The 26,496-nt window shown below is 45.2% G+C and overlaps 1 protein-coding gene across 3 annotated transcripts in view; it reads right to left on the bottom strand.

The window, feature by feature from the left end:
- Window positions 1-303: 303 nt before the first annotated feature.
- rassf7a (Ras association domain family member 7a) overlaps window positions 304-26,496 on the bottom strand; it is a 30,201-nt gene continuing 4,008 nt past the window's right edge. The window contains exons 2-7 of one of the 3 annotated variants that reach the window (XM_080437598.1): window positions 8,748-8,950; window positions 6,546-7,516; window positions 3,444-3,618; window positions 3,243-3,350; window positions 2,221-2,298; window positions 304-621 (exon numbers count right to left, since the gene is read on the bottom strand). In XM_080437598.1, coding sequence (XP_080293724.1) covers window positions 2,258-2,298; window positions 3,243-3,350; window positions 3,444-3,618; window positions 6,546-7,516; window positions 8,748-8,850 — 1,398 coding nt within the window. In that variant the 5' untranslated portion in view covers window positions 8,851-8,950 and the 3' untranslated portion in view covers window positions 304-621; window positions 2,221-2,257. Of the gene's footprint in view, window positions 2,299-3,242; window positions 3,351-3,443; window positions 3,619-6,545; window positions 7,517-8,747; window positions 8,951-26,496 lie in introns of all 3 variants that reach the window. The other 2 variants (XM_080437597.1, XM_080437599.1) reach the window with 2 other exon arrangements.

The raw sequence follows: 26,496 nt of genomic DNA, 5'->3' as shown, positions 1-26,496 counted from the left end.
TGAGTACTGCCTTTGACATGGTCATAAATGACCAGACCACTTTATAGGGCTCACTAAGGCCTGACTTGTACTTGATTGTGGGCCGGTGTGAGGATAAGTCAGGCACTGAGGGGAGAGCATAAATTTTTCAGTACCAATAATATCTTCATACTACATTTCACATAGGCCTTTTCTTTGTGGAACTGGTGTTTGTTAGAAAGTGTGTACGCAACAGCACATTAGGAGTGAATGCCTATCGCATCATTAAACCAGCAAGATTATAATGGGACGGTGGTACCAGGAAAACACAAATACGCCACAAAGGTTTATCTAAAACACAATGCACATGTTTTTATTTTATTTAAATACACAGACAAAAGTAATAATTGCTCTAGGTAAAAGTTTTCCTAAATAATTTCTTACATTTCATACATAAACTTTGCATTGTGTACAGTAGCAAAATGCTGTAAATATATCTGTCTTAGGTATATACAGTACAATATATAATGGTAGTATATAGTGGTGACAATAGTTACAGAGACAGGGGATTAAATATGAGGTGATGGTGACAGAACAGTGAACAAGTTCCCTTGGCCCTGCGGTCCATGTTTTACCTCCATGACGGCTCTCGGGATGTCAAGACTGCAAGACACACAAAAATAAGTGGGGGGTGATGATCCCTTTGTTTGGTTCGATTTGGAAAACAATGTTCTGGATAGAGATATGACAGGAAAACAAATCTGGGTAAAAGAGGATGCATCCATAGTGCCTAGTTTATGCTCTGTCAGACGATGGCGCCAAAAATAGCTGATCTACAAGCTCGCAACGTGTCGTGGATGCAACACGTTGTGACCTTGTAGATAGGCTATTTTTGCCATGCGACACCGTCGTGTGACAAAGTATAAATTGGGCTTGAGAAGGACAGATGTCCCAGATCACTGACACTAGATCAGATATTAGGTACCACTGCTGTTGCTATCGACTTGCAATGATAGCTCAGTGTTTTGGGACAATGTTCGTTTAAAGCATGCTTCTAAAAACAAAGGATTGACAGGTCTGCAGACTCCAGAGTCAGGAGAGGTTTAACGATCCCACCCTCCTCCAAATCGCAAAGAAACACCACACAGCAAACAGGAAGGAGAGAACACAGTCACACACATCCCTTTGACCTGTCTGTATGATAAGAGGAACTTGATTAAAGTGATACATGCTGCACTAAGTATTATATTAGCACTAGCAGTGTTTTAGATTGTGATGAATATCAGGAGCAAAGTCAGCATTGCTTATTCATTAGATGTCTGATTATGTATATTAAATATGACACTAAACAAACAGCACATTAATGACAGGCCAAAGGTCAGGTGTGATGAGAACTGAGAACCAAGGGTATCCATTCAAATTGAGGAACAGAAAAAATAAACACCTCAACAAGTCATGGCCCTGTTAAAATACTTAAAATGTCCCCATCAATATGGAAATAGCCACAACAGGCAAGAACAGGTGTGTGTAAAATCTAGAGATACTATGGACATATTGGTATATTGGTTTCTCAAGCAAGACAACTCTTTCAATCTTTTAATGCTACAGGGAGTCTCTGCCTCGCAAAAGTTGTGACAAGAAGATGTCATCAGTTTGTCATTTCCGTTCTTTAAAATATATTTTTTAATTTCCATTTCTGCTAAGCAGCAAGCTAGGTAGGCTTTGACTAATTCGATTTAAATTAGTAAATGTTTTACGCGACTGCAAAGGCGAAACGGAAGTTGCATTGCATTTGTATTTTTCAGCGAAGTACAGAATGTTTTAGGCGGAAGCATTTGAAAAATGTGTGAGCCAACAGTCTGTCTCGAGAGACTAATTTATCTGTATTTAAACAAGAGCCATGACTTCAAACAGGAAGGGAACGGGACAGTGCAATACATTTTGCAGAGCCCTGTCAACCATATTCACACAGCATGGTTGGCAGCGTGGACGTCAGAGCAAAATGGCCGACCGTGTGAATATGGTCTCGGAAAGGCTCTTGCTCTTTGGAAGTCAAGCATCACCAAAGTACAAGGCAGTGTATAGATAGATATATACCCCCATACATATAAATAATATCCACACATAAAAAGGCAAACTTAAATGACATTGGTCTCTTTTTTTTTTACGTCACAACATAAAAAAAAAACACAACTACAGCCTGAATGACTGTTGTATTCTCCAATGTTAAGTGTGAACATGGTATTACAGTGTGTATTTTACTCTTTATGCAGTTAAAGCTGTCCTGAGGGTGGGAAGGTCACCCTGTGTCACGGAGGGGACTGAGGGAGGAGCTCCCGGCTGCATGGAAGTAAAGCCAGAGCAGCTAGATGTTAGTCCACAATTACACAGTGTAAGTCAGCGAGAGAGAGAGCTACACTGTGAAATCCTGAGTGTCAATTTAAAGGTGCTGTAAGTAATATTGATATTGTTAAAAACGTAAAGCTCTATCATTGCTACATACAGCGATTGTTCAGTAACATGGGTCTTCCTCTCTCCAACTTTTTAATAAACATAAAATACATTTTCAGATATGACACCAATTTCACCCAATCAGAAGAGAGATCTCATTTATAAGCTATCAGTCCAATTTCACTTGTTTATCCTGTACCATATAAATTCTCTCTTCTGATTTAATTGGTATCCCGACATGAAAATGTATTCTCTGTTCACTAAAAAAGATGTAGAGACAGAGACCCTCTTACTGAACAAACAATCTAGTCTAAGCAATGATTACTATTAACACAATATCACTTACACCACCTTTAACAAGTTAGAAATGGATACATTAACAGTTAACACTGAAGGATTTTACTGTGTAGACTGTGAAAGAAAGGGGCTGGGGGACATTAATAAAAGTTGTATAATTAAAGCCATACAGGTTAGTGAGACGAGGAGGACGCAGTCGCAGAGAGGAAGAGGCGCTCTACACCAGACTAGATATTGTGTGAAAGGGAGAAAGCGACTGGAAATCAGCGGAACACTTGAGAGTTAGGAGAAGTAGGAAAAGGTCCATCAGGGAGGTGACAGCCAATGCGGGTAAAGGCAAAATTAAGAGAGGAAAGCAGGACCCCTACCCACCCACATCCGGACACCTCTGTCACCCAACCAGAGCTGATGGCTGTATATACCATAAAGGAAGAACCCAATCAAGTCAGGGATGAGGGGCAGAAGGGCAAGGGGGCTTTAGCGTAGTAGAGCAATGCGAGCTGGGAGAGAGGGTTGGGGGTCTCACACATACACACCCTCGGGATTAAGACTGGACACCAGAGGGTTCTGCAGGTTGCGTGGATGTCCCAGGAACTGTTTGGCGGTGGGGCGAGGCGGTGACTCTGTTGAAACAAAACCGAGGCCTGGAAAGAGAAGAGAAAGGTGGCTGTTACGGACACCGTTCACCTGTCTATTTGTACGCTAACTGACCATGCACCGTGCTCCTTTATCCACACCTCCGTTCCTGTATTCCTCCTGCAGTAGATGTGCCAGCTCAAGCTGATCCAGCTGCTCGTGAAGGTCCGTGCGCGAGTGTGTGTGTGCCGGCAGGACGCCAGCCTGCTGAATGAACTGCTGCAGGTTACACTGCCTCAGCTCCTTGTTCAGGTCTTCCAACTCTTCCTGCTTGGCCTGGGGAGCAGGCGGGCAGAAACGAGAGAAGCAAAAGTCAGCACATGTAAATAAAATCACCCTCCAGCTGTATTTTATGGTGCCATCATTGACACTGCACTCTGACTTGCAGTCACAGTCTGTTTTTGGCCACAAGGGGGCAGCAGGTCCACATGGTAAACAACTGCCCTCATCATAAGACATCATCAGAGCAATCACTAGACCATCAGCCAAGTTCCTCAATTATCAGCTGCAGCCTTCTGATTGAACTAGAATCCAAAAGCCTGAGGCATAGCTGTGAGGGAAGGACACAGCAATGGACATGTGTCTGCTGCATTTAAAAGCTTGTTTGTTAAAAAGATGCCAGTGGACAAGATATCCATTAGCTTTGATTATTGATAATACAGGGTGCAGGGTGAAGCTATACGTCATCAAGGCACACAGCCATCGCCCTCACACCTATAATTTTAATCACTTAAACTCTATAGTTGACCAGGGTCTCCCAGGGCTCTATACTTGGTCCACTCTTTTCTTCTCCCCTCAACACAAAACTTTGTCACCGAAAATGTACAATGTACAAGCTAATGTTCGCCACCCAGAATAGGGACGCTAGGTTTCGCGTGGTTAAGTTTGATGTGCAGGCCCGGACCGCTGGCCTACCGGTCCGGGCACCTAGGCTCCAATGTAGCCTGACAGCGCATTGCGGGTTCGAGTCCCGGTCCCGACGGCCTTTGCTGCGTGTCACTCCCCATCTCTCTCTCCCCGTTTCCTGTCTACCTACTGTACAATCAATAAAGGCAAAAAAGCCCCAAAAATCTTTATTAAAGGAGTAGTTCACCCAAAAAATGACTTATTTTCTATCAATAACAAACCCCATGAAACCTTGAATTCATGGAGGTTTTCATTCATGATTTTGTTTTTGTCGCATTCCTAAGCCAATAATTTGATGATTGTGTATTTTCGGTATGAGACACAAAGCGTCTCCTTTGTGTCTCCTACCGTATACACTAGCCGGTAGGAGACGGTAATCAAATTATTGGTTTAGAAATACGACAAAAAAAAAAAAATCCATGAATTCAAGGTTTCATGGGGTGTGTAATTGATAGAAAATAAGTCATTTTTTGGGTGAACTATTGCTTTAAGTTTGATGTGCAGAGGCCAGTCAATCAATCTGATCAACTTATGCTTAGTCAATGTGTCTACTCAGTGCTGAGGAGCCGCAGTAGTCTGCCACAGTGCCACGCCACCCCCCTCCCCCCCTCGCCACTGGCCATAGTCTGTTTGCTTGTAATTAACGCCGGATAGAGGCAGCGTACTGAGACAGTTCACACCTGCAGGCTGCTCCATTAGCCTAATGACAGAAGGACTGTGCTCATCGACACTAACGCTCTATAACAGTATAACAGTCAGCTGCCAGGCATGCCACAACTCATCACATCAGCCGACTGTCAGACAACCCTCGAAACTAAAAGAACAATGAATGGGGTTTTATTACACCGTGTCCCTACAACTGTGTTGATGTGCCATGAAAAAACAAAACAAAAAGCCCAACATCTTGGCATATTACTTCAACTGGGAAACTACCTGTGTGGTAAAAACAGGTGCCTCTTTTTATAAGGTTACTAGGATTCAAAACATTCACAATGCAAGGCCTAACATACAGTAATAACACAAACTAAATGGGTGAAGCAGAAAATATAAGTGCATAATATTTTTTATCTTGCTGCAGGCTCCCCATTAGCGTGTTTTTTATCCATGAAGCAAAGTCGTCCTTCTGTTCCAAGACATCCATTTCCAAGCTTCATAGTCAAGCCGCCAAATATCTGTCTGCAGTTCTATCCCAACGGCAGTCACGGTCCTGTCTGAAATCGAATTAGCTTTTCGTAGTTTTTTTTATCAAGTGTCAAAGCCAGTAACACAACCATTACTTGGACTCCAGCGAGTTAGGAATGGGATGCAATGGTCTTACAACGCTGACGGCCCTTACTAATGAAGAGTGACAAATGCACTTACTTAGCCCATATAAAACTGAACTAAAACTAAAAGAAAAAACTTTCAGGAACATTGGTGGAAAACAATTCAATCGCACAGCCCATTTCCTTTGCGACACAGCGTTCAAAACAACACCATCTATCATGTAAAAGAAAGATATAATTTCCTTCAATCATCTGGGAGGAACTAGTCTATCTCTGAGCTCCATAAAGTGGATGGATTCAAGTGTCAGGTTTCATGAGGATTATGAGGAAGCTTGAGTTTCATTTTGAACTGGGTCAGGCTTTTATTCGAAGGACACAAACAGTACAAAACAATCACATCTGACCACAACCACCTAAAGTAAACACATAAAGAATAGCAGGGCAAACCTCAAACATCTGTGGCCTGGCTAATCCAAAAAAAGAACTATTGAAATACAACAACTTTATTTGTATTTTTCATACAGTATGCAAGAGTACAAGGATATGTAGATACTGTCACTGTAATATAAACACCATTAGTAACCACGTGTTCTGAGCTCGCAGAATAGCATATCATACCCACCAAACCTGTTCAACTAGACACTTAAAGGTGTCTTCCAGGAATAGAGAACATTCACACAAGGTAGGAGCTGAGTATACAATTGAATTCAAGTGCTCATGAATAATTCATGAATAAATATGAATGTATTTTGCAAATCATCATTTTTGCAAATCATCACAAATGTAGCATGTTTCTTTTTATTTATAATAGGTTGAGATGAGAGCGAGTGTCCTTATACTGCACAGTAAAATCCTGAGCGTTAATTCAACCCTCAAAGTATAAAAATTGACCCTTAATTTAACTTTCAGCGTTAAATTAAAACTATGTGATAAGTGCGTGTCTGCTGTGGTATGCAGGTAGGAGAGGGATGTGAGGGGGTTGGCAACATCGACCTACGGCCCTTTTTCCACAATTGCGACCTCTCTCCTTACCTGCAGCAGAGTCTCAGCCTTCCCCAGTGCCATGTCATTCTCTTTTAGCCGCTCCTTCAGCTGCACCCCGTGCTCCTCTCGGCTCTGTAGCTCCCCCTTCACGGCGTCCAGGCACTCCTCGGGCGCCGCTCCGTTGACACGGCCTCCCTGGGGCCCGCCCGCTTGACTCTCCCGGTGGATCTCTTGCTCCAGCTGAGCAGAGCGCACCGAGAATTCATGGAGCCGCCGACCACAGTCGTCCATCTTGCCATGGAGCTCCCCCAGCCTCCGTCTCATCCCTCGCTCCCTGTCCACCTCCGCTCGCATCTCCTCTTCCCAGTACTGCTCATGGGCCAGTTCTCCTTGGTTCCTCCGCAACGCCAGCTCCAGGGATTCCATCTCTTCCTGAACGTGGGCCTCAGAGACCGGGGAAGGACAGGGGGACGGGGAGGGGCGCTCCCAGGCATGAGACTCCCTCTCTAAGGTTTCAAGTTGGGCCTCGATGGCCCTCAGTCTCTCTTGCTGCTGGAGAACCTGTCGGAAGACCTCCTCTTTGGACGGGCCTACGGGAGGCGAAGGAGACGGCGATGGGGATGGCACATGCGAGGACACGGGACTGGGAGAGGGAGAGGGCGAGTGTGAATGCAAGGGGGAAGCTCTCTGCTCCGGTGAGTCTCGGGGAGACCTCCTGAGCTGCTTGGCTTTGGTTCTCGGGGAGGTGGAGGGGCCGAGGTTGAAAGTGAGGGACTTCTTGGGCTGGCTGCGTTTGGGTGGTTCTGATTCGGGATGCTTGGGCAGGGGGAGAGGGGTTGCTCTATCTTGTTTGGATCCCGGCCCGTCACTGCTGCTGGGGCCTGTGCGGCGCAGGAAGAACTGGACCTCACTGCCGTGCTGGCCTAGCTTAGCCAGAGACTCCAGAGGCCTGTCTGTGGCCAGCAGCTGCCTCTCTGTGTCCCGGAGACGCTGGATCAGGACATAACGCCCTGTCTGACCTAGAGACAGAGACGAGAGAAAAAAACATACATGATTTGTACCACAAGTTATCCTAAAGAGAAAACTGTGTGAAAAACACCAAATTCTAATTTAAAAAATAATAAGAATAATATTCTAAAGTTCAGCCAAGTCTATTTCAGTGTCTCCACGTGAGGTCTTTTCTTTACTACTTCCTCTAATTAAGCCTTGATTGCTTCTACACAGTGTGGATGATTGAGAAAATGACAGGCTTATTACGGTGATGCCAGTATCCCTCGCTCCATAACTGCTGAGAATAGGAGGATGAGGCTGTTACATAAGACAAATTATTAAAAAGAAAGGAGGGAGAAAAAAATGCTCAAATAAAAGTTTCCACAAGGGCCCTGAAATGAGGACAAACCCTCCCTGATGGCTTGGCAGGCTGCTCACTCAGGGAAGGAGGAAAGTGCTAAATGTGGAGTTGGGTTGTTGAATACAGCAGCAGTGTGTATGGCTTTAGCGCTGCCTGAGGACATAGGGATGAAACCACGGCGCCGTGCCAAAACGGACCCCTAGACGCTTCTGATGGAGCACTTTATTTAGGCCACAGTGGAGTTTGCAAAGGTAAATGCGAAACAGAAAGCTACCTTGTAGGCCTGCATCAAGCTTTCGTCATTATCAGTGGTGGAAAGTAACTGTACTCAAGTAAAGTTTTGAGGTATTTGTACTTTACTTGAGTATTTCCAATACTTTTACTTCTAGGCAAATATTGTACTTTTACTCCACTACAATTATTTATATTAACTTTAGTTACTAGTAACTTTGTAGACTTGATTATTATTACAAAACCACTTATTTACAGTATATATGCTTTGGTAATTTGAAAATGGCCGATCTACAAGTTCACAACGCGTCGCAGCTTTGATACAGATCTGCTATTTTCAAAGGATTTTTATACATTTTACACATTTGAAAACTTGTGAAATGGGACCTTCTGCATAATGAGTACCTTTACTTTTAGTACTTTAAGTACATTTTGATACCAATACTTGTGTACTTTTACTCAAGTACAATTGAATTCCAGACTTTTACTTGTAACAGAGTACTTCTATATTGCAGTATTGATACTTTTACTTAAGTAAAACATTTGAGTACTTTTTCCACCACTGATCATTATTCCTCGCAGAGTGCAAGGGATCAGGCTGACATTTTCAGAGGAGCTTAATTGCAACAGAATGATTTCAGAGCAGGAAGTGGGCTTGAGGTACTGACCGATGGCCTGCGCAAGAGCAATAACCACATCCTGGCAGGAGGTCTCCTCCGACAGGCCGCACACCACCCGCACCACTCCATCCACCCACACTTTCAGCTCCATCTGGGACCAGGCAGGGCAGGGAGAGGGGTAGACGGGCTTCAGATAAGATCCACTCGGTTTGATTTGGCGTGACTCAGCTCAGCACTGCATGGCAGGGGCACTGTGGAACAGATAGACACAAGGAATAGGAAAGGTCAGAGATGGATGCCGTTCATAATGGATCCAAAGAACTTCACAGACACACGGATCGTCATTAGAACAGGCTTGTCCGATGTGAAGAAACAAAAGCAAGGTACCACTTTGGTGGCAGGGATTCCCAAACTGTGGTGCGTGGGGTGCATAAGCTGCCTCTAGGGGGTACGTGACTTTAATAGTGTAATGGTGGTGCTGGTGCTATAATTTATAATATATATTATCAACACATATACGTACATTTCTCTGAACTTTGACCTTTCACAAAACAAATTCCTCAGTAGGTCAGTTCACCTTTTCTTTTCAAGCCATGTGAGAATAAGGTCATATTCTATCACCGGTAAACATATTTTACTGCATCAAATTGGAGAAATCTCACCTGTAATGTACAGTTTGTAATGTAGATACGGAATGTAGATAGGGAAAGAACTGTATGGATCACAGGGCAAAGCCTGGCCACAAAACTACATTTCTCTAGCTTTCACACAGATGTAGAACATGGAGTGTGCTTAGCCTACTTGTAGGTTACGACATAAGTTGTTGTTAACAAAAACACGGTGTCGTCAGCCATGACACACACAAACACACGTCATTATACCCATCCAGAGATAGCAGTGGCCAACAGCCCTGTGCCATCTACAGTATATGCAACAGTACTGTTGACGTCAACAGTGTCAGCTGTGCAGTGAAACATGAATGGATGTATCCATGATGGAGATGAATGCCTCAGGGGAAGAGGAGCAGAGCATTTTGTTAAGAGATTCCTGGTGGTTTGTTATGAGCCCTGGTGGTGTCTTGTGGACCTGGGAGTATAAACGCCAATCTTTAACCCAATTAAACGCTCCGCTGCCCTCCTTCAAAGCCGTTATGATAGCATACTGCCGAAGGGAACAGACAGCACGAGCAGATCTGTATTTAGGGATAGGATTTTTCTACGTGTGTAACTGTGCTGTGTGTACGCGGAGAGAGAGAGAGAGAGAGAGAGAGAGAGAGAGAGAGAGAGAGAGAGAGAGAGAGAGAGAGAGAGAGAGAGAGAGAAAGAGAGAGAGAGAAGTATACAGTATGTGTCTGTGCACACTGAGAGAGACAGTGTGTTTATTTGTGTAAGTGGGTTTGCATACATTACTTTGAATTGTCATCAGATTAAGTTCTGGTCCTGGTGAGAGGAATCAAAGAACAGCACAGCAGGCAGCTGAGCACAGGTCTGGACAGCAGGTTGAAGCTGTTTCAGGCCAGATGAACATTGTTACGACCGCTCCCCCTGTACTTTTATGACCAAGCCTAAACACTATTAGCAATAACGTACCTTTCCACACAAGTGAAGTTAGTGAACCGCCTCAGGCAGCACTAGTAGGCCCATCTACAGACCATGGTGATCTGAACTAACATAACTTTGCAGCCTGTGAGTAAAGCCAAACAACAACTTGAAGCAGTCAGACAGATGGCGCACTCTCTTTCCATCTCTCTCCCGTTGCTTCTCAAAGGGAGGCGTTTTAATGCTAAACCCTGCCATTATCTCAGCCCCTTCATTCAGAGCCGGGCTGTGCTCCGCTGGCCGTCTATAGGGGAGCTGCCTCGGAGGAATGCACTGACTTCATCTGCCGGCCGGAAGAATTTCTTAACAAAACGCTCACCCTGCCCCGCTCTCACCCGTGTGCACCTCCCCCTCTCCCCCTTGCAGCTGACCCGGCCACCCCCCCCCCCTATCAACATTACTCATCTGCTATTTAGACGCCAAACATGAACTCAGCTGGGAGGCTATCTGATGTGGCAACAACATGAACGGCAGGACGGGACAGGAGACTCAAACTAAAGGGGGGGGGGGTCACAAGATATGACAGACGCCAGTAATAAAGAGGATGGATGATCACATTGGAGAGAAATTCCACGGTCTGATGATTCAGCCAAGGAGATTTAATCTAAAAAAGGAGGAACCCCGGCACATGAAGGGAGTGCTCATCAAACGCAGGAACACAAGGTATTTCAACACTGTGGAGTTGACAATTCACCCCCCAACCCCTCCAGACTGTACAAAGTGTGCTTGCTGTTGCAGTAGATCATTTGCCCGAACCAGACACGGAAATGCACACGTGCACACACGGTGTACCTATGCTGTGTAAGTAAATAGCTACGGTTATATTGACTAAGTACTTTAAACGTGAGGCTTATCTCGAACCTGTACAGAGAGGTGAGCGTGGGGCGGGGTTGAAGAGAGCTTTGAATGAAAGCAGGCCTTGTATAACGCATTCCCAGTATCACCCAGACCTTGTGTGGTGGAATGCGATGATACAAACCCGTGTGAGAAGACGAGCACAGGGGATGAAACAACGCTCTCCTTTGTATGCTGAGGCAATAGCACCTTCACACACACGCACACTCTCACACACACACACACACACACACACACACACACACACACACACACACACACACACACACACACACACACACACACACACACACACACACACACACACACACACACACACACACACACACACACACACACACACACACACACACACACACACATAACCAAAACCATTTCATTCACCTTCATGCATCAACATAACCTTACAAGAACAAAAAAAATTAAAAGAAACCGCATGCATGTTGAACTTTTGACTTCTTCTCTCTGTCTCTTTTGCTGCATGTGCAGAAAAATAAGACCCCCCCCCTTGCCATCTAGTTGGCCTAGAGCCAACTTGCATGCAAACATGAATACAGATCTATCTGTCTAGCCTCGTGCTTTTCAAATGCACCCAAGGACTGTCATCAGTTGGGAGCCCAAATATATAGGAGAATTCCCTTCTATTGCATCATGGACAGGGTGAAAACTACCTCAGCTCACCACCCACCTTTCTCCACGTTATCACCTAAATCCAAGGTGTAAAGCCTAATTTGAAGTCAGCATTTTAGAAATACCAGAATGTTTAGTGGAAAACACAGCGCAGCGCCTGTGTGAAAAGTTCTCACGCTGCTATCATCTTGTCATGGGTGCATGTGCACACACACGCACACACACACACGCACACGCACACGCACACACACACACACACACACACACACACACACACACACACACACACACACACACACATTCTTACAATTGCTGCACATTAGACTGCCAGTCTCCCATGATGCTCGGTTCATGTACATCCTGGCCGGTGAAATGTGATCAACTGTACTAACAGGAAACAAACAGGCCTGGAACTCTCAGGTTGCTGTGTATTCTCACTGTCACACTGAGAACCAGACATCCGCCTGACCCAGCAGAGTCTCATGTCACTTCACACAGTCATATAATATACTGTATATACACCACACAGAGGTTCCTGGGTTGTTTCACATAACGTATCCAAGTAAAATAATAGCTTTATAGAATCAAGAATCAACTTTTATTGTGACATCACTGGCGGGTGAAATTCCTTTTTGCGTAACCTCCAGCATTTTGTTGTTTTCCAGAAAAGGAGAAGAAGTGTGTGTGCAGTGACAGTTCCATGCAAGACAGAGGATGCAAAACTAAATGACATATGTTCCCCATCAGCGCACACACCCCGTTCCTAATCCAAGCAGCAGAAGGCGGCCAACACTCACAATTTATCCAGATGACAACATTCCACACCTAAAACCCCCACCCGGACACCACAGGGCATCAAAAAGAAGAAGTGGAGAAAAACCTCCACAAACCCCAACCGCCTTTATTCCAACCCCACCCTCACCAACAACACAGGACTGGAGTAATCGAAAGCAAGTCGAGGCAATCAAAAATCTTGGTCTCTCACTCCAGACTAATATGTCCCCAGACTGTCACCCAAGGGGCCCGTCTGATGAATGGTGTGAGTGTGTGTGTGTGTGTGTGTGTGTGTGTGTGTGTGTGTGTGTGTGTGTGTGTGTGTGTGTGTGTGTGTGTGTGTGTGTGAGAAAGAGAGAGACAGACAAACGTGCACATACCCATACGTACACACACAAAAATCGGGAGAAAGAGTGGCTGTGGCAGAGAAACGAGCAGTGATTAGAGGCATGTGCCCTTCCTTCTCTTCTCTCTCATCATCACTCAGCCGTCCAGCCCTGTCAGCCTCATCTCTTTCATCACCCTGTCTCTGCCTCCCGTCTGTCTCTCTTCAATAACAGCCCCTCGGCTCCCTGCCGACTACAGGCAGTAGTGGTTAGCATCACAGCCTTGTGGGTACGCAGGCCGCGACTCTCGGCTCGTCTTGGTGCCACTCTGAGTGAGCTGCAGTGTCAGTCCCACTTGGGCCTGAGTCTGAGGAAGCTCCCATCTCCCATCTTTTTTAACACAGGCACTTTTTAAACATCTAATAGGTGTCTCAGGTAACACACTAGAATATCACAGGATTTTTGCACTAAACTCTAACTGCTTCTGTCACACACGCACGCACGCACGAGCACGCACACACAGGCACACACAGTGGTCGGCCACACCCTTAAAACTTGATTTCCTTTACAAAGGAACTGACTTCAGTTCAGTCATCTGTTGTACTGGGAAACATACCAGAGAATGAAAGCTAACAGTCAAGAAAAACTTCAGGTTGTTATTAACGCAGTTCTCCTGTACTCTAGCCCTGAGGCTACGCAGAGAATAAGCAGCCTTTGTGTGTTCTAACACATGTGTGTGTGTGTGTGTGTGTGTGTGTGTGTGTGTGTGTGTGTGTGTGTGTGTGTGTGTGTGTGTGTGTGTGTGTGTGTGTGTGTGTGTGTGTGTGTGTGTGTGTGTGTGTGTGTGTGTGTGTGTGTGTGTGTGTGTGTGTGTGTGTGTGTGTGTGTGTATGAGTGTCTTTTTGGCTGATCTTTACGAGTGCCTGCTCTAGCTCAGAGCTATTGCACTGCTATCTCTGTACTCGCAGGAGCCTTCGGGACAATGAGGGCAATAAACACCTAAAATGCGCACTACACAGCCTCTGATATGAGCAATAGATACACAGACAGTTAAGATACATGGGGTACCAATGCTTCTATGCTTGTGCACAGCAACAAGCACACGCACACGCACACACACACGAGACAAACCATTGTTGTCAAACACATTGCCCTTGACACATACAAATACGACTCAATATCACTACAGAGAACGACCCCCTAGCTGGATAAAGTACAGTGCACATAGATAACGGTGCTGCCCGCCATTAGTGGACAATGGCCAGTGTGCCCCTGTGCCAGGAGAGGCTAGTGCCCTCTGTGCCACTCTGCTTTACCCGAGACAGACAAAAGGCCCATACAGAGAGACCGGCAGCAACGCTGGCACAAAACGGCCTGGTCCCATCTGCACTGCAGAAGTACCATTGTTGTCATGGCTCCGCGCTGTGCAGACAGTCTCGTCTCTTTTTTTTTTGTGGTCCCTGGCACGGCGGCGCTCGCTGTCTGACCACGCCAAACAGCGCTCGCTTTTTACTGCCACTCCACTCAGACTGCGTGTCACTACCGATTAACGTGATACAATTCCACACAGACACTTTCATTTGTCTTCCAACAGTGGTTCTCAAAACCTGTGAAGGAACACTGACAGCCGCAGACCCTCATTTGAGAATATTTTGTGACAGGGAACCCCATAAGAGAATAAAATAGGGCTTAAGCTTTTTAATTGTTCCTCATTTTCCTGGCGACCCCCTAGAACCCCCTCAGGGACCCCTGGGGGTCCCTAGACTCCACTTTGAGAACCAGTGCTCTATAACACAATGTTTTACATCCCTTGTTGTGGTGTTTCCATCGGCATGGAGACGGAGCGTCGTTACGCAGAGGTTGTGCATAGAGACGAGCTGGGGAACAGAATCTAGCTAGAAAACAAGGCATCAACAAGCCCACAGTTTAGAGGAGTGTATAAATAATGCAACAGTATGCTATTATCCTTTTTCTACAGCAATTAAACCCTGTTCTTTGGTGGAAAGTCAATATTTTATGGTTCTACACACAAAGTTGATTTTATAGTGGAAAGCCTCCACAGAAAAATACAATAAAAAGTACTTGTTGGATTTCATATGACTGGCTGTCTAGTCCACACTGTGCAAAACTGCCATGGCACACACACACTTCAAGAATAATTGGAGCAGTCTCTATTGTAACAAAAGTTTCAACAACTGTCACAATTGTTAAACTCGTATTATTCACAACACATCATTTCTGGATCTCTGTTTAATGTCACCCGTCCGTCCAACAGTCACAGGGTTTCAAGTGTCATGGACCTAATGGTGATGTTGTGGGTTCAAATCCAGCATTTCAGCTATACATTTCATATCGTGGTTTTAACACTTTTCATGCCCAAGGCACAACAATGGGCAAGACAAAATCTCAAGGCACACCTGAGTATTTTTGCTATTTTGGAAAATGTGTGGGAAAAAAAAAATATATATATATAGGGCTGCCAGGTTGAAAGTACCAGGTTGAAAGTGGTCGGGAATAAATATATGTTTTAGGGTATAGAATTTGCACAAAGTAACTGATATATTGAATTAAAACAATTCATAACGTTTTGTATAGTTGTATGTGCTGCAATCATAATGTGTGGTTGACACAAAATCCCAAGACACAACTGGACTTGACACCAGTGTGCCTCGGCACACCATGAAACACTGGTTGAATAAAAAAGAATGCCTTCAGAAATCTGAGAGAATAGTCCCAGGTGCTGCTGCTGAGAGCAACCATTTGGGTCAGATCATCGTCATCCCATCTCCATGTGTCAAACAGTTCAAGACCCAGTCTGTGCTTCCACTAATGCCTGAACACACCAGATCCAACTCCTAGAGGGTCTTCACATTTAGGAAGACGCTTCAGACAATGACACTGACAAGCCTATAGCCTATCTTTATTGTGCCGTACGCCGCATCACAGTCAGGAAGCTCTCGTTCCAGATCTGATATCAAAGTGACAAAGGTGCCCACTAAATGAGCCTACCCAGAGGACACCATGTGGCCCATGCAGATGTACTTATCAGCAGGGCTCCAGAGACGGCCGTCAAAAAGCAGGGAGTGATCAATCAAGTATAAGGGAAGAAACTAGATCCCAGATCAGAGGGTTTAAAAAAAAAAGAAGATAACTTTACAACGTACACAGTGTGTACATTGTAAAGTTATACACCTCTGTTGATGGAGCCAATGTCTCAAGTTCAAGTTGATAAAAGGTGGATAGAGTGTCACAGCTGGATCATATAGGTCTCAACAAAACATCAAACAGCAGTCCGTTCTCTGAACTTTACCGAAGCGTCCTAGCACCATCCTGATGTGCAGCTGAAAAGCCCACTGGGCTCCCTTTGCATGTATGTATGTTTGTTTGTTTGTTGTAGAAATATGTCTGTTTGTTTGTTTTTCAGGTAGCCCTGTGTGCATTTGTGTGTGTGTATACAAGTATGTGTACATATATGAATGTGTGCATGCAGATGTGCTGTGTATGTGTGTATGTGTGTATGTGTGTGTGTGTGTGTGTGTGTGTGTGTGTGTGTGTGTGTGTGTGTGTGTGTGTGTGTGTGTGTGTGTGTGTGTGTGTGTGTGTGTGTGTGTGTGTGTGTGTGTGTGTGAGTGCGATGCTGTTTGTTCCCCCCACAGAGGACAGCCAGGCTGCTGCAGGGCCCTCCAGACACGCTGCCTGTTAATTAGACTGAACGGTTGCTTGGTTCCCAGCGAACGGCGCTTCACTGAAGCCTCGGCACACCTGATGAATAATGCATTTTTTCACAGCACATTAATTTGGCAAATATTTCTCCGAGCGAACTCCAAACACATGTGACCGACCGGCTCTCTGACCCAAAAGCCCCCCCCCCCCAACCCCTCGCCGTTTATTGAGATGCTAATGATTCCGCACCACGCAGGAATCAGAAACAGTGGTAATAAGCTTTAGTCGACGCGCTTGCACAGAGGGATTCTTTTTCACCGTAGCAGCCATCAGCCTCTTCTCCATTATAATGATTGGCTCGTTCAAGTGTGAAATCTCTATGAGACTGCATTAGTGGTTCATTAACACAGAGGGCACCTGCGCCTCCAAATCAAGGGCAAATATGAGAGGATTGGCCTATGGTTCACATGTACCCGATAATAATTAGGATAATAATAATAGCTTATTAATAATGTCAGCCTAATTTGCGTTGAGTTAGCCTCCAACTGTAGCCCATTAAAACATATGGCTTGGCAGGTAATAAGTTGGCAGACGTATCCCGTAGTAGTTCAACTTGTCAAGAAGTTAATAAGTGGAGTGGAGACCAAGATTTTTTAAAGATTGCTCATCGCCCCGGGGCTAAAGCGTAGCTAAGTCCAGTAAATCTGTCTGACCAGCGAGGTTAAGTATAAACAGCCATAACAGAGACAGCGAGTCTGCTCATCACCTGTGGCTGTCAGTAGCACAGGAGACACAGCGGGTTAACCACTTAAAGGACCATCTCACCGCTGGAGGAAGCTGCAGCCACTCAAAGTTAACACTAAAGTGTAGGGGGAATGTGCATTCATAGCCGGTCTACAAGTTCACAAGGATGCGTTGTGAGCTTGTCGATCGGCTATTTTCACTATTTTGTGAGTGAGTGAGTGAGTGAGTGAGTGAGTGAGTGAGTGAGTGAGTGAGTGAGTGAGAGAGAGAGAGAGAGAGAGAGAGAGAAAGAGAGAGAGAGACTTTGACATTTATTGGACTTAGAACAAGAGAAACATCACAGAAGCTGACCACAATAGCTTACATAGCCATAGAAGCGTAAAATGCAAATACTTCATCAGCCTAACAAAGTAGGAGGCTTTACTCCTATCTGGATTTCTGCTACACACACTCATTTCAAGTCGGAAATTGAGCATGGGCGTGTATATTAGACAAGAGGACTTTGTTTGTGCTGACTCATCGGTCCTCCCACACAGTCAGCAGCTATAACGTAGAGAGAGAGTGAGAATACAGGACAGGACAGCAGCACATGGGCCCCTATAAGCCCAGCCAGGGTCCGCTGTGAGCCATGCCCCAGATGAGAAGCTGAGTCCAGGCAGAGACAGGAGCCTGCATTGTTGGTGGGAGCCAGTGTGAGAGGGCCCTCAGACTGCTGATGGGCAACCATGTGTAATTATACACTCTCCACCTGACTCAGCACTGCCTGCCAGGGAAGGAGCACATCACTCTGTTCCCAGTCCAACTCTCTCATTCTCTCACACACACACGCACACGCACGCGCACGCGCACACGCACGCACACGCGCACGCACACGAAGAAAGAAAGAAACGTGCACATACATGCAAATGTATACACACACCTTACACCACAGGTTTTGAAAGTGGGGGCCGCCAGGGGGGGCCGGGTGGGGATTGGAAAGGATAGAAAAATTAAGGGGGTGGGGGTCATTTTGATTCAAATTCAATTCATAAGATTATTGTGCCAGTTTAAGCACTTTCAACCTGACGTCTTAATTTTGGGCATGTCATTATTATTTTTTGTTTATCTTTAGCCATTTCGCAATGGGGGGGCTCAGCCAGAGCCTTGTGGACCCTTGTCATGGAGAAGTTTGGGAACCATCTGCGAAACGTAGGGCTCTCTCAGTCAAAACCCACCTTCTACTGCTTCTGTACTGTAGTAGTATTACTCCTGTACTGTCTCACCTAGGCTACCATGAACTCACCTGAAGCTATGAGTCATCTACCAAATTACATACATGTTTTACAAAACAAATTCAAATACATTTGAATAATACAATTTCCGGGCGCCCATGAATTCATTCACAAAGACCATTAAAATAAGATTACTCTAAAAAAAGAAACCACACTGACACCTCCAAGCCTGCTTTGATGGTAATTAATTATTGGAAAATCAGCTGTGCAGTGTGTGTGCTTGCAATGTTCCTCTTTAGTCTCTATAGAGCACGGGCTGCCAGGTGACACTCACCCTTACCAATAGAAACAAGCTTCTGAAAATAAAATTACTTGCCTCCCACTCCCCAACCTGCCAGCCCTAATTGACACTGACACCAGTCGCACAGCACTAACCATAGCACACGACCCCTGCCACCCCTCACAGAGCACTAACCATACAGTAGCACACGACTCCTGCAACCCCCAAAACCATGCTTCACCCTCTTCCCCTCTGGCTGCAGATATAGAGAACTACTCTGCGGTGTTACAGGCCCCAGGAATGCAACTGGGTGTACAGTTGCCCAGCAATCACTGCCTTAACCCTGGTGTCCCTTTTGGGCATGTCATTATAAGTGATAATCTTGTCCAAAAAAAAAAAGTCAAAACTTTCAACATCTTCAAAAACAGATATACAAGCTTGCAGTGCCAGTGTCAGTGCCTTGTGAGATTGCAGATCAGCCACTTTATTTAATTTTGCTATTCATTGTACAACAAAGTATATAGGGTTTTAGTGGTTAACTAGCCTGGGCACACTGAAACAGACTTGTGTTGCTGTGATGTTCTTGCTTGTATATTCCGTTTTGAGTGTTATGTATTTTGAGTGTTTAATTGTGTACAGACTGTTATAATGTAAATAAACAATAATAAGGACTGAATCTGAATTGCACACGTGGAGAAACACACATGCCCACATGCATGTGTACATGTGCTTGCACACAGACAAGACACACAAATACCAAAAGGCGAATATAAGAAGCCAGACAGACTGACTCTAGCTGAATGATGATGCCTCATTTAAGACGCAAGTAATGTGCTTGAAAAGTGAACCCACCTATTTCAAGGATGCAATTTACACAGAATGTGACTGTAAATCTGGAAGCCTTAAATTTCATGGGAGACAGTCTATTCATAGCCTATAGTTTCCTTTCTGCTGCAAGTGTAGGCAAGCCACTTCCTCGTCCTCCAGTGTGTGTGTGTGTGTGTGTGTGTGTGTGTGTGTGTGTGTGTGTGTGTGTGTGTGTGTGTGTGTGTGTGTGTGTGTGTGTGTGTGTGTGTGTGTGTGTGTGTGTGTGTGTGTGTGTGTGTGTGTGTGTGTGTGTGTGTGTGTGTGTGTGTGTGTGTGTGTGTGTGTGTGTGTGTGTGTGTGTGTGTGTGTGTGTGTGTGTGTGTGTGTGTGTGGAGTCAGGAGTGCCCTGGCCTCCTGTGCCACAGGTTTGGGGCTGAGCTCATTAGTAATTTAAAGGATCTCTTTCCATGTCTGCTCATATGAATTATTCACTCCTGTTTTTTTGTTTGTCTTTTGTCTGTGCAATCACTGTACTGGAAATAACGTTATGCAAAGAAAAAAAAGAAAAAATAACAAGGTTCCAAATTACATCCAACGGCTCCGTAATTAGGCACCAACGCACGCACAGTTATTTCCTGTAAGGCTAAATCTATGTTGAGACGCCCAAGTGAGAATTTAAATGAGCTGAGGGTTACAGTAAGTGCAGGCAGTTTATGCTGGATAGAAAACAATGTTGAGGTTTAATTTCAAAGTTATTTTGACCAACAATTAAGTAAATAATGTTTCTTCATTGCAGTTTTATTCCAAAGCATGTAGGACACTATTAGGTCACATTGCCAACTCCTACACTAGCTGAAGTGCCCCTCTACATTATGGTAAGTTAGCCATGTAACGCCTGATAAATACTTAGTTGCCAGGCCAGGCTTGGTTTAAACAGGCTCAGACTGTAGCTTTGAGTGTTGCTATGTGCCGTTCTCAAAGTAGCATTAAGTCTGATTTATATTTGGTTACACACCAGTGTTGTGCACCAAAAATAACAGATATACAAGCTCACAATGTGTAACTTAACATTGTGGCGCCTTGTGAGCTTTAAGATCTGCTATTTCCGGTGCATGACACCAGCGTGCAACCAAATATAAATCTGACTTAATGCTACTTTGAGAAAGGCACATAGTAACACTCAAAGCTTCAGTCCGAGCCTGTTTAAACCAAGCCTGGCCTGGAGTATAGTGTCTCAGAGTCGACTGTCTTGACTTATGTAAGACTGTTATCAAGCCAAGACAGAGCAGGTGCACATTTTTGAGGAAGCCTGGACAGACTACCTAATAGTAAAAAGAAAAGAAAGAAACGTTTTCTGAGGCCTCGTGAGGAAGGTGGTCTTGTCTGCAGAAAGAATGTTTTTACAGACGAGAGCACCACATTCCATCAGGTTCCCTCCCTAACTGTCAAGACTTCACAAAATACTAACAGCTAACCATTCAACACTGGTTTCAATTACAACCACCAGCTACATAAAATTAAAGGCAGGGTTTATGAGTGCCGATTACCAAAGAGTTTCAACGAAAGCCGCGGGTTGCGTTGATCATACATGCGTTACTCCTTGGCTAAGGGTATGCAAAGCGTCTTATCTCACACCCTCCTCATATTTACCTAGGGAGTGAATGGCTGTGCCAACAGGCTTGGATCTGGGAGAGAGGGATACAGGCAAATATAAGAACCAAGTGTTTGTGTGTCTATGTGTATGGAAGTGACCTCACTGCATCACTATGTGAAATCCTGTGGACAAAACGATGACAGGTGATCCACACTTGTTGTGATAAGAGAGATTAATTCCATGATAAGACAAGACAGTGTTGTGTAATCTGGTTAGTGTGCACATGTATTATGTGTAGGGCCTGAAGGGGTTCAAGTAGAATGAGTGTATTGTGTATTGTGCGCGCAAGCACACACACACTTCCCACCCATGTTCCCACATCAACTATTATGTGAAACAACTCATACAGTCTAAATAAAAAGCACTTTGTAAATCAAATACATAATCAGTACTTTGGAGCAGGAGAGTGTTGATAGGCTGGGGGGGGGGAGCAAGGAGAAAGGCCATACACAAACTTGAAAGCGAGAAGTAAGACATACCTATGAAGTTGTATAATGATAAACAGAGGGAGGCTTTCCCACAAACAGCCAGGCAGCATACCTTCCTTTATGTATTACGATGTGAGGAAAGCATACAGGGTTAGCAGACACAGGCAGCCTGTTGGGAGTGGCTTTGTTGTTTCAAATGTTGGAATGAGGATGTTTTGAACTAAATCCTGTGCAGTAGAAGTGATGGTACAGTGTATCTGTGTGGTGAGTAAAGTCGCATTTATACGCCAGTGTAGCGCTGCTAGCGCACCAAAAATAGCCGATCTACAAGTTCACAACGTGTCGCAGCGCAACTCGTTGGGAGGTTATAGATCTGCTGTTTTTGGTGCATGACACTGCGAGACTCTCTAGATCAAGCCCTTCAGTGCTATTCTGCAAGCTTAGGAAGAAGCACTCAATACAGCTGATTTATAGTGTGATGGAGAGTTGTGCCACGCACGCACACACACATACGCACACAAACACAAACCCTCTTCCCTCTCGTTATGCTGAGGAGGGGTAAAGATCACGGCTATCAAAGCAGAGGGTAGATGAGTAGTAAAAAAAGGTTGGAGGTGGATTTGCAGATTTACGGTGTGATTCCTTGTATCCCAGGAGCACCTTTGGGAACAGCGCTGTATATCTTTCTGAGGAGGCCCCGTCACCGGACACCTCCCTTTCACTCCCCTAACTCATCGTCATCACCAGGGTACTTTCCCCCGTGCGTGCGTGCGTGCACACTCGGACACGCACACACACACACACACACACACACACACACACACACACACACACACACACACACACACACACACACACACACACACACACACACACACACACACACACACACACACACACACACACACACACACACACAGAGTACGGACTTGAACACCGACATGGTTGCTGTTGTTGAGTCCATGGGAACCACCCCAGAGAGAGAGGAGGACGGAGGGATGATGGGTGGCACGTCCGTGAGAAAGGAGGTTTCAACTGCACGTTTTACCAGACACAAGACAGCCAAAATGAAACTGGCCACAACAATGCAGACAGTGGCAGAAGTTCATGTAATCTGCAAATATCTTGGTTGCTTTTAAGAAGGGCAGGGCACATCTATGCAGCCCGGTTTATGTTTTTTGTAAAGTCGAACGCTGCCTGCTGAACCACACAGAAGAAGGTAACATGACACTGAAAACGAGGTTTATCTTTTCATCACTATGGATGGGAAAAGTGGCTGCTTTGGTCTCTTTGTTATCACGCTGTGGGAGGCATGCCGGCCCGCAGTCTACACGCTCACGCATGCACATACAGTATGCACAGATATAAAGGGCACAAAGTAAATGGACTTCACCCATGAACGTCTGTCCTCCACGCCATAGACCTCTCTTTGTTATGTGGACACATTCATCCAGCTATGGTCTGTCTGTTAGTCTGAATGTCCTTGCATGCATGCATACATGCCAAGTAAAAAGTAGCCGAGTGGGTAGAGAAGCCGTCTGGGAATCGGAAGGTAACCGGTCTGACCCCCGGTCCAGTGTAAGTGTCGAAGTGTTCCTGGGCAATGCAACTTTCCCGCTAACAGCTCTCCCCCGTGCGCTCATCAAAGCCATTTGAGCAGCCATCAGCTGGGTTTAGCTGTAAAAGTGATTTACTCTCCCCGTGGGGACCACAGAATACTCCCCCTAAATGTGTTTGAACTCATGCACATAGTATGTAGTGTGTATTGTCAGAGACAGGTCCAAGCCCCATGCCTCACAACATGGAGGAAAACTGTCAAAAGCACCTGCTTCTATTCTCTTCCGGCCGTAAAGTTACTGCCTCAAACCCATGAGGCAGACACCTTTTCGCCCTCGCTGGCGTCTTGACCCCCCCGTCCCTCCCCATCCCTGCACCGCACGGGGCCCTTGGCTGAGGCACCGTGTTATTTACTGCCCAGAGAGAACTCTCTGTGCCGAGAGTCAACACAGCATGGCTGGCTGAGCACAGTAGCGAACCCGTCGCTCAGTCTCACACATGCGCCGGCAGTCGCTCACACACTTGGGAGTCACATGACCCCCTCCCGGGAGACCGGCAGCCAGAGATGTTTACGTTGCCATGGTGACAGCCTGGGTTGAGCTGAGAGGCAACGCAGTAAACACATGCCCTGTCCAGGACCAGGGTTAACTATGGCCACGACAGTTCTGTCAGCTCTAATGTGTTGCTGTTAGGCAGAACCATTACATCTCCGTATTTATGTTCATGTTGTTGTTTTATAAATGAATGCCCTATTTTATACTTTGTCATGCAACGGTAGCGAGAATAGGCGATCTACAAGCACGTCGCATTGTGATAATTTCCAACATTTTCGAAAAATGCCCAAAATAGGGCTGCCAGGTTGTAAGTGGTTAAGTCTGTCTGTGGGTTCTGTATTTAACCAATGAAAAATAATTACAAGAGCTTGTGACTAAGTAATAACTTCATTGGATCCATTGAGAACACATAACAATAAGAGTAAGTGTAACCGTTTTTTGGACATACATACATGCAGGGTTTCCGCCCAACAGCGACGATCTACCAGCCAGTATGGAAGAGGAGAGCTGAACATGTAGATGACCATAAAACTAGCATGTGATAGATAGCTCTCACTCAGGTAAGCTTTACTGTCAGCTGGACTGGGTCACATATCCTGAGGTGAGCCGTACTGTGTTAACCCATTCAATGCGGGAACGCATCTGTGTCATTTTAGATTTGAGCTATAACCATTATTTGATACTTTGGGCTATTCAAAAATAGCAGATATACAAGCTCACACAGAGTGCCGCGCAATGAGCTTGTAGATCTGCTATATTTGAAAATCTTTGAATACATATATTTTTTTTGAAACAACATTTTTAACTCAAATCTTTGCTTCTGGAGGTCCCTGGAACAAAATATTTTACAAATGTTTGCTTTATAAAATATATATTCAAAGATTTGCACACATTTTCATGATTTTTCAAAAATAGCAGATATACAAGTTTATAGTGCGGCACCGAGCCAAAAGAAATCTAAAATGACAGAGATGAGTTCCTGGTCTCAATGGATTATGATATTCTGACAGTAGGTGGTTTAATCTTATCTAACCACTGATCTGGAGCTGTTGAAGGAATTTAGGCCAGGAAACTGCATGCTGCTCAATGACCTGACCCAGACCTTTCACAGTCATTTCAGCAACTTAACTTCCCCTACCTAGACAAGTTGTCAGAAGAAGACAAAAGAAAACCCCTGTATGTTCAAAACTTTAACAAAAATGTCTTTGAGCGTAGTCACGTCCTTCAGGGTGGATTCTGCGGGCCTTTACATGACAACTACTAACCGACGGGATTTAAGGAGTGCCATGGCCAAACTCGGTTAACTTGATTTACTGAAAGACCTTACAAACCCTTGCCTTAAGGTACAGATAGAGAGATACTCTGACTCAGTGATTCCCACTGTGATTTCAACATTTTTGAAAATGTTTTAAAATGTGTGAAAATCTTTCAACATGGAAACGGTTATGACGATTATGCAGAATAACTGCAATTAAATAATTGCGATCAGGCGATTATGTAATAACTGTGACAGGCCTAATCATAACCACCCAACTGACAAACTGCAGTTTCGTTCTGTTTTGTCCCCACTCGCTTCCAAACACAACAGGTGAACTTAAGACTGGGCAGTCTGGGCTGACTGCCAGGCTCCGCTAGCCAGCGACAGATCATCCCCTGGCTGCCACAGCAGAGACACCTGGGGTAGCGAAGCAGGCGCTCTCTGGCAGGTACGTCCGAACTGTGGGGGAAAAAAAGCAGTGCATGGAAAATCTCATAAAGTGGATGACATTTTCTTTGTATTACAAAAGACCGGTGACATTAAACAACGGGCCGGTTATTGAATACAACACGGATTCAGGGGTTATCCTTCCATCGTATTCTGTGGGAGGAAGAAAGTTGTGGCCTTATTGACATAGGTTGATCTATATAAAAGTACAAGTAGTGAAGGTTACTTGAGGAGAAGAGCAGTAAAAAAGAAAAAGGGCCAGCTAGGTCATTTACGAAGGAGAAGCCATGTGCAAGTGAAGATGAGAGGGCCGGGCGTAAGGGAGGCACACGTGAGGAGAGGAAGGAATGGATCAATCTTTTATCACCGCAGTGTGCTTTCATTTCTAATGGATCTGACACGAGCACAGCACAGCACAGTACCTTCCATCATCACAGTGACTGCACAGGCTGGGAAGCATATGCACAGAGTGTGTGAGTGTGTGTGTGTGTGTGTGTGTGTGTGTGTGTGTGTGTGTGTGTGTGTGTGTGTGTGTGTGTGTGTGTGTGTGTGTGTGTGTGTGTGTGTGTGTGTGTGTGTGTGTGTGTGTGTGTGTGTGTGTGTGTGTGTGTGTGTGCGCGCGCGCTTGTGGAGGGGATAAGACACACCGACGTGGAGGAAGAAGCCACAACATGAAATTTCCTCACCCTGTCATAGCCGTTCCCATTCACTCTGGCCCTGAGTGCATTCATGTGTGTGTGTGTGTGTGTGTGTGTGTGTGTGTGTGTGTGTGGGGGGGGGGGGGATGCTCTCGAGCAGAAAGGCAAGAAATCAACTCGATTCTCACTGCAGCTCAGGGATGAATGACTTGAAAGATTCACGTCACAAAACCCAGGGAGACATGTGAATGTGCAGCATTTGGACTAGCCTACAGCATGTGGTTATTAAATGCTCGACATGCAGACGATCACGAAAGAGAAAAGAACATTTGTTGGGGAGGGGGGGGGGGGGGCACTTGACTTTCCTTCTGTG

The sequence above is a fragment of the Gymnoscopelus braueri genome, assembly GCF_963280865.1.
Source record: "Gymnoscopelus braueri genome assembly, chromosome: 9".
NCBI lineage: Eukaryota > Metazoa > Chordata > Actinopteri > Myctophiformes > Myctophidae > Gymnoscopelus > Gymnoscopelus braueri.
The sequence above is the reverse complement of the archived record's forward strand: the minus strand, read 5'-3'. Positions and strand labels throughout refer to the sequence as shown.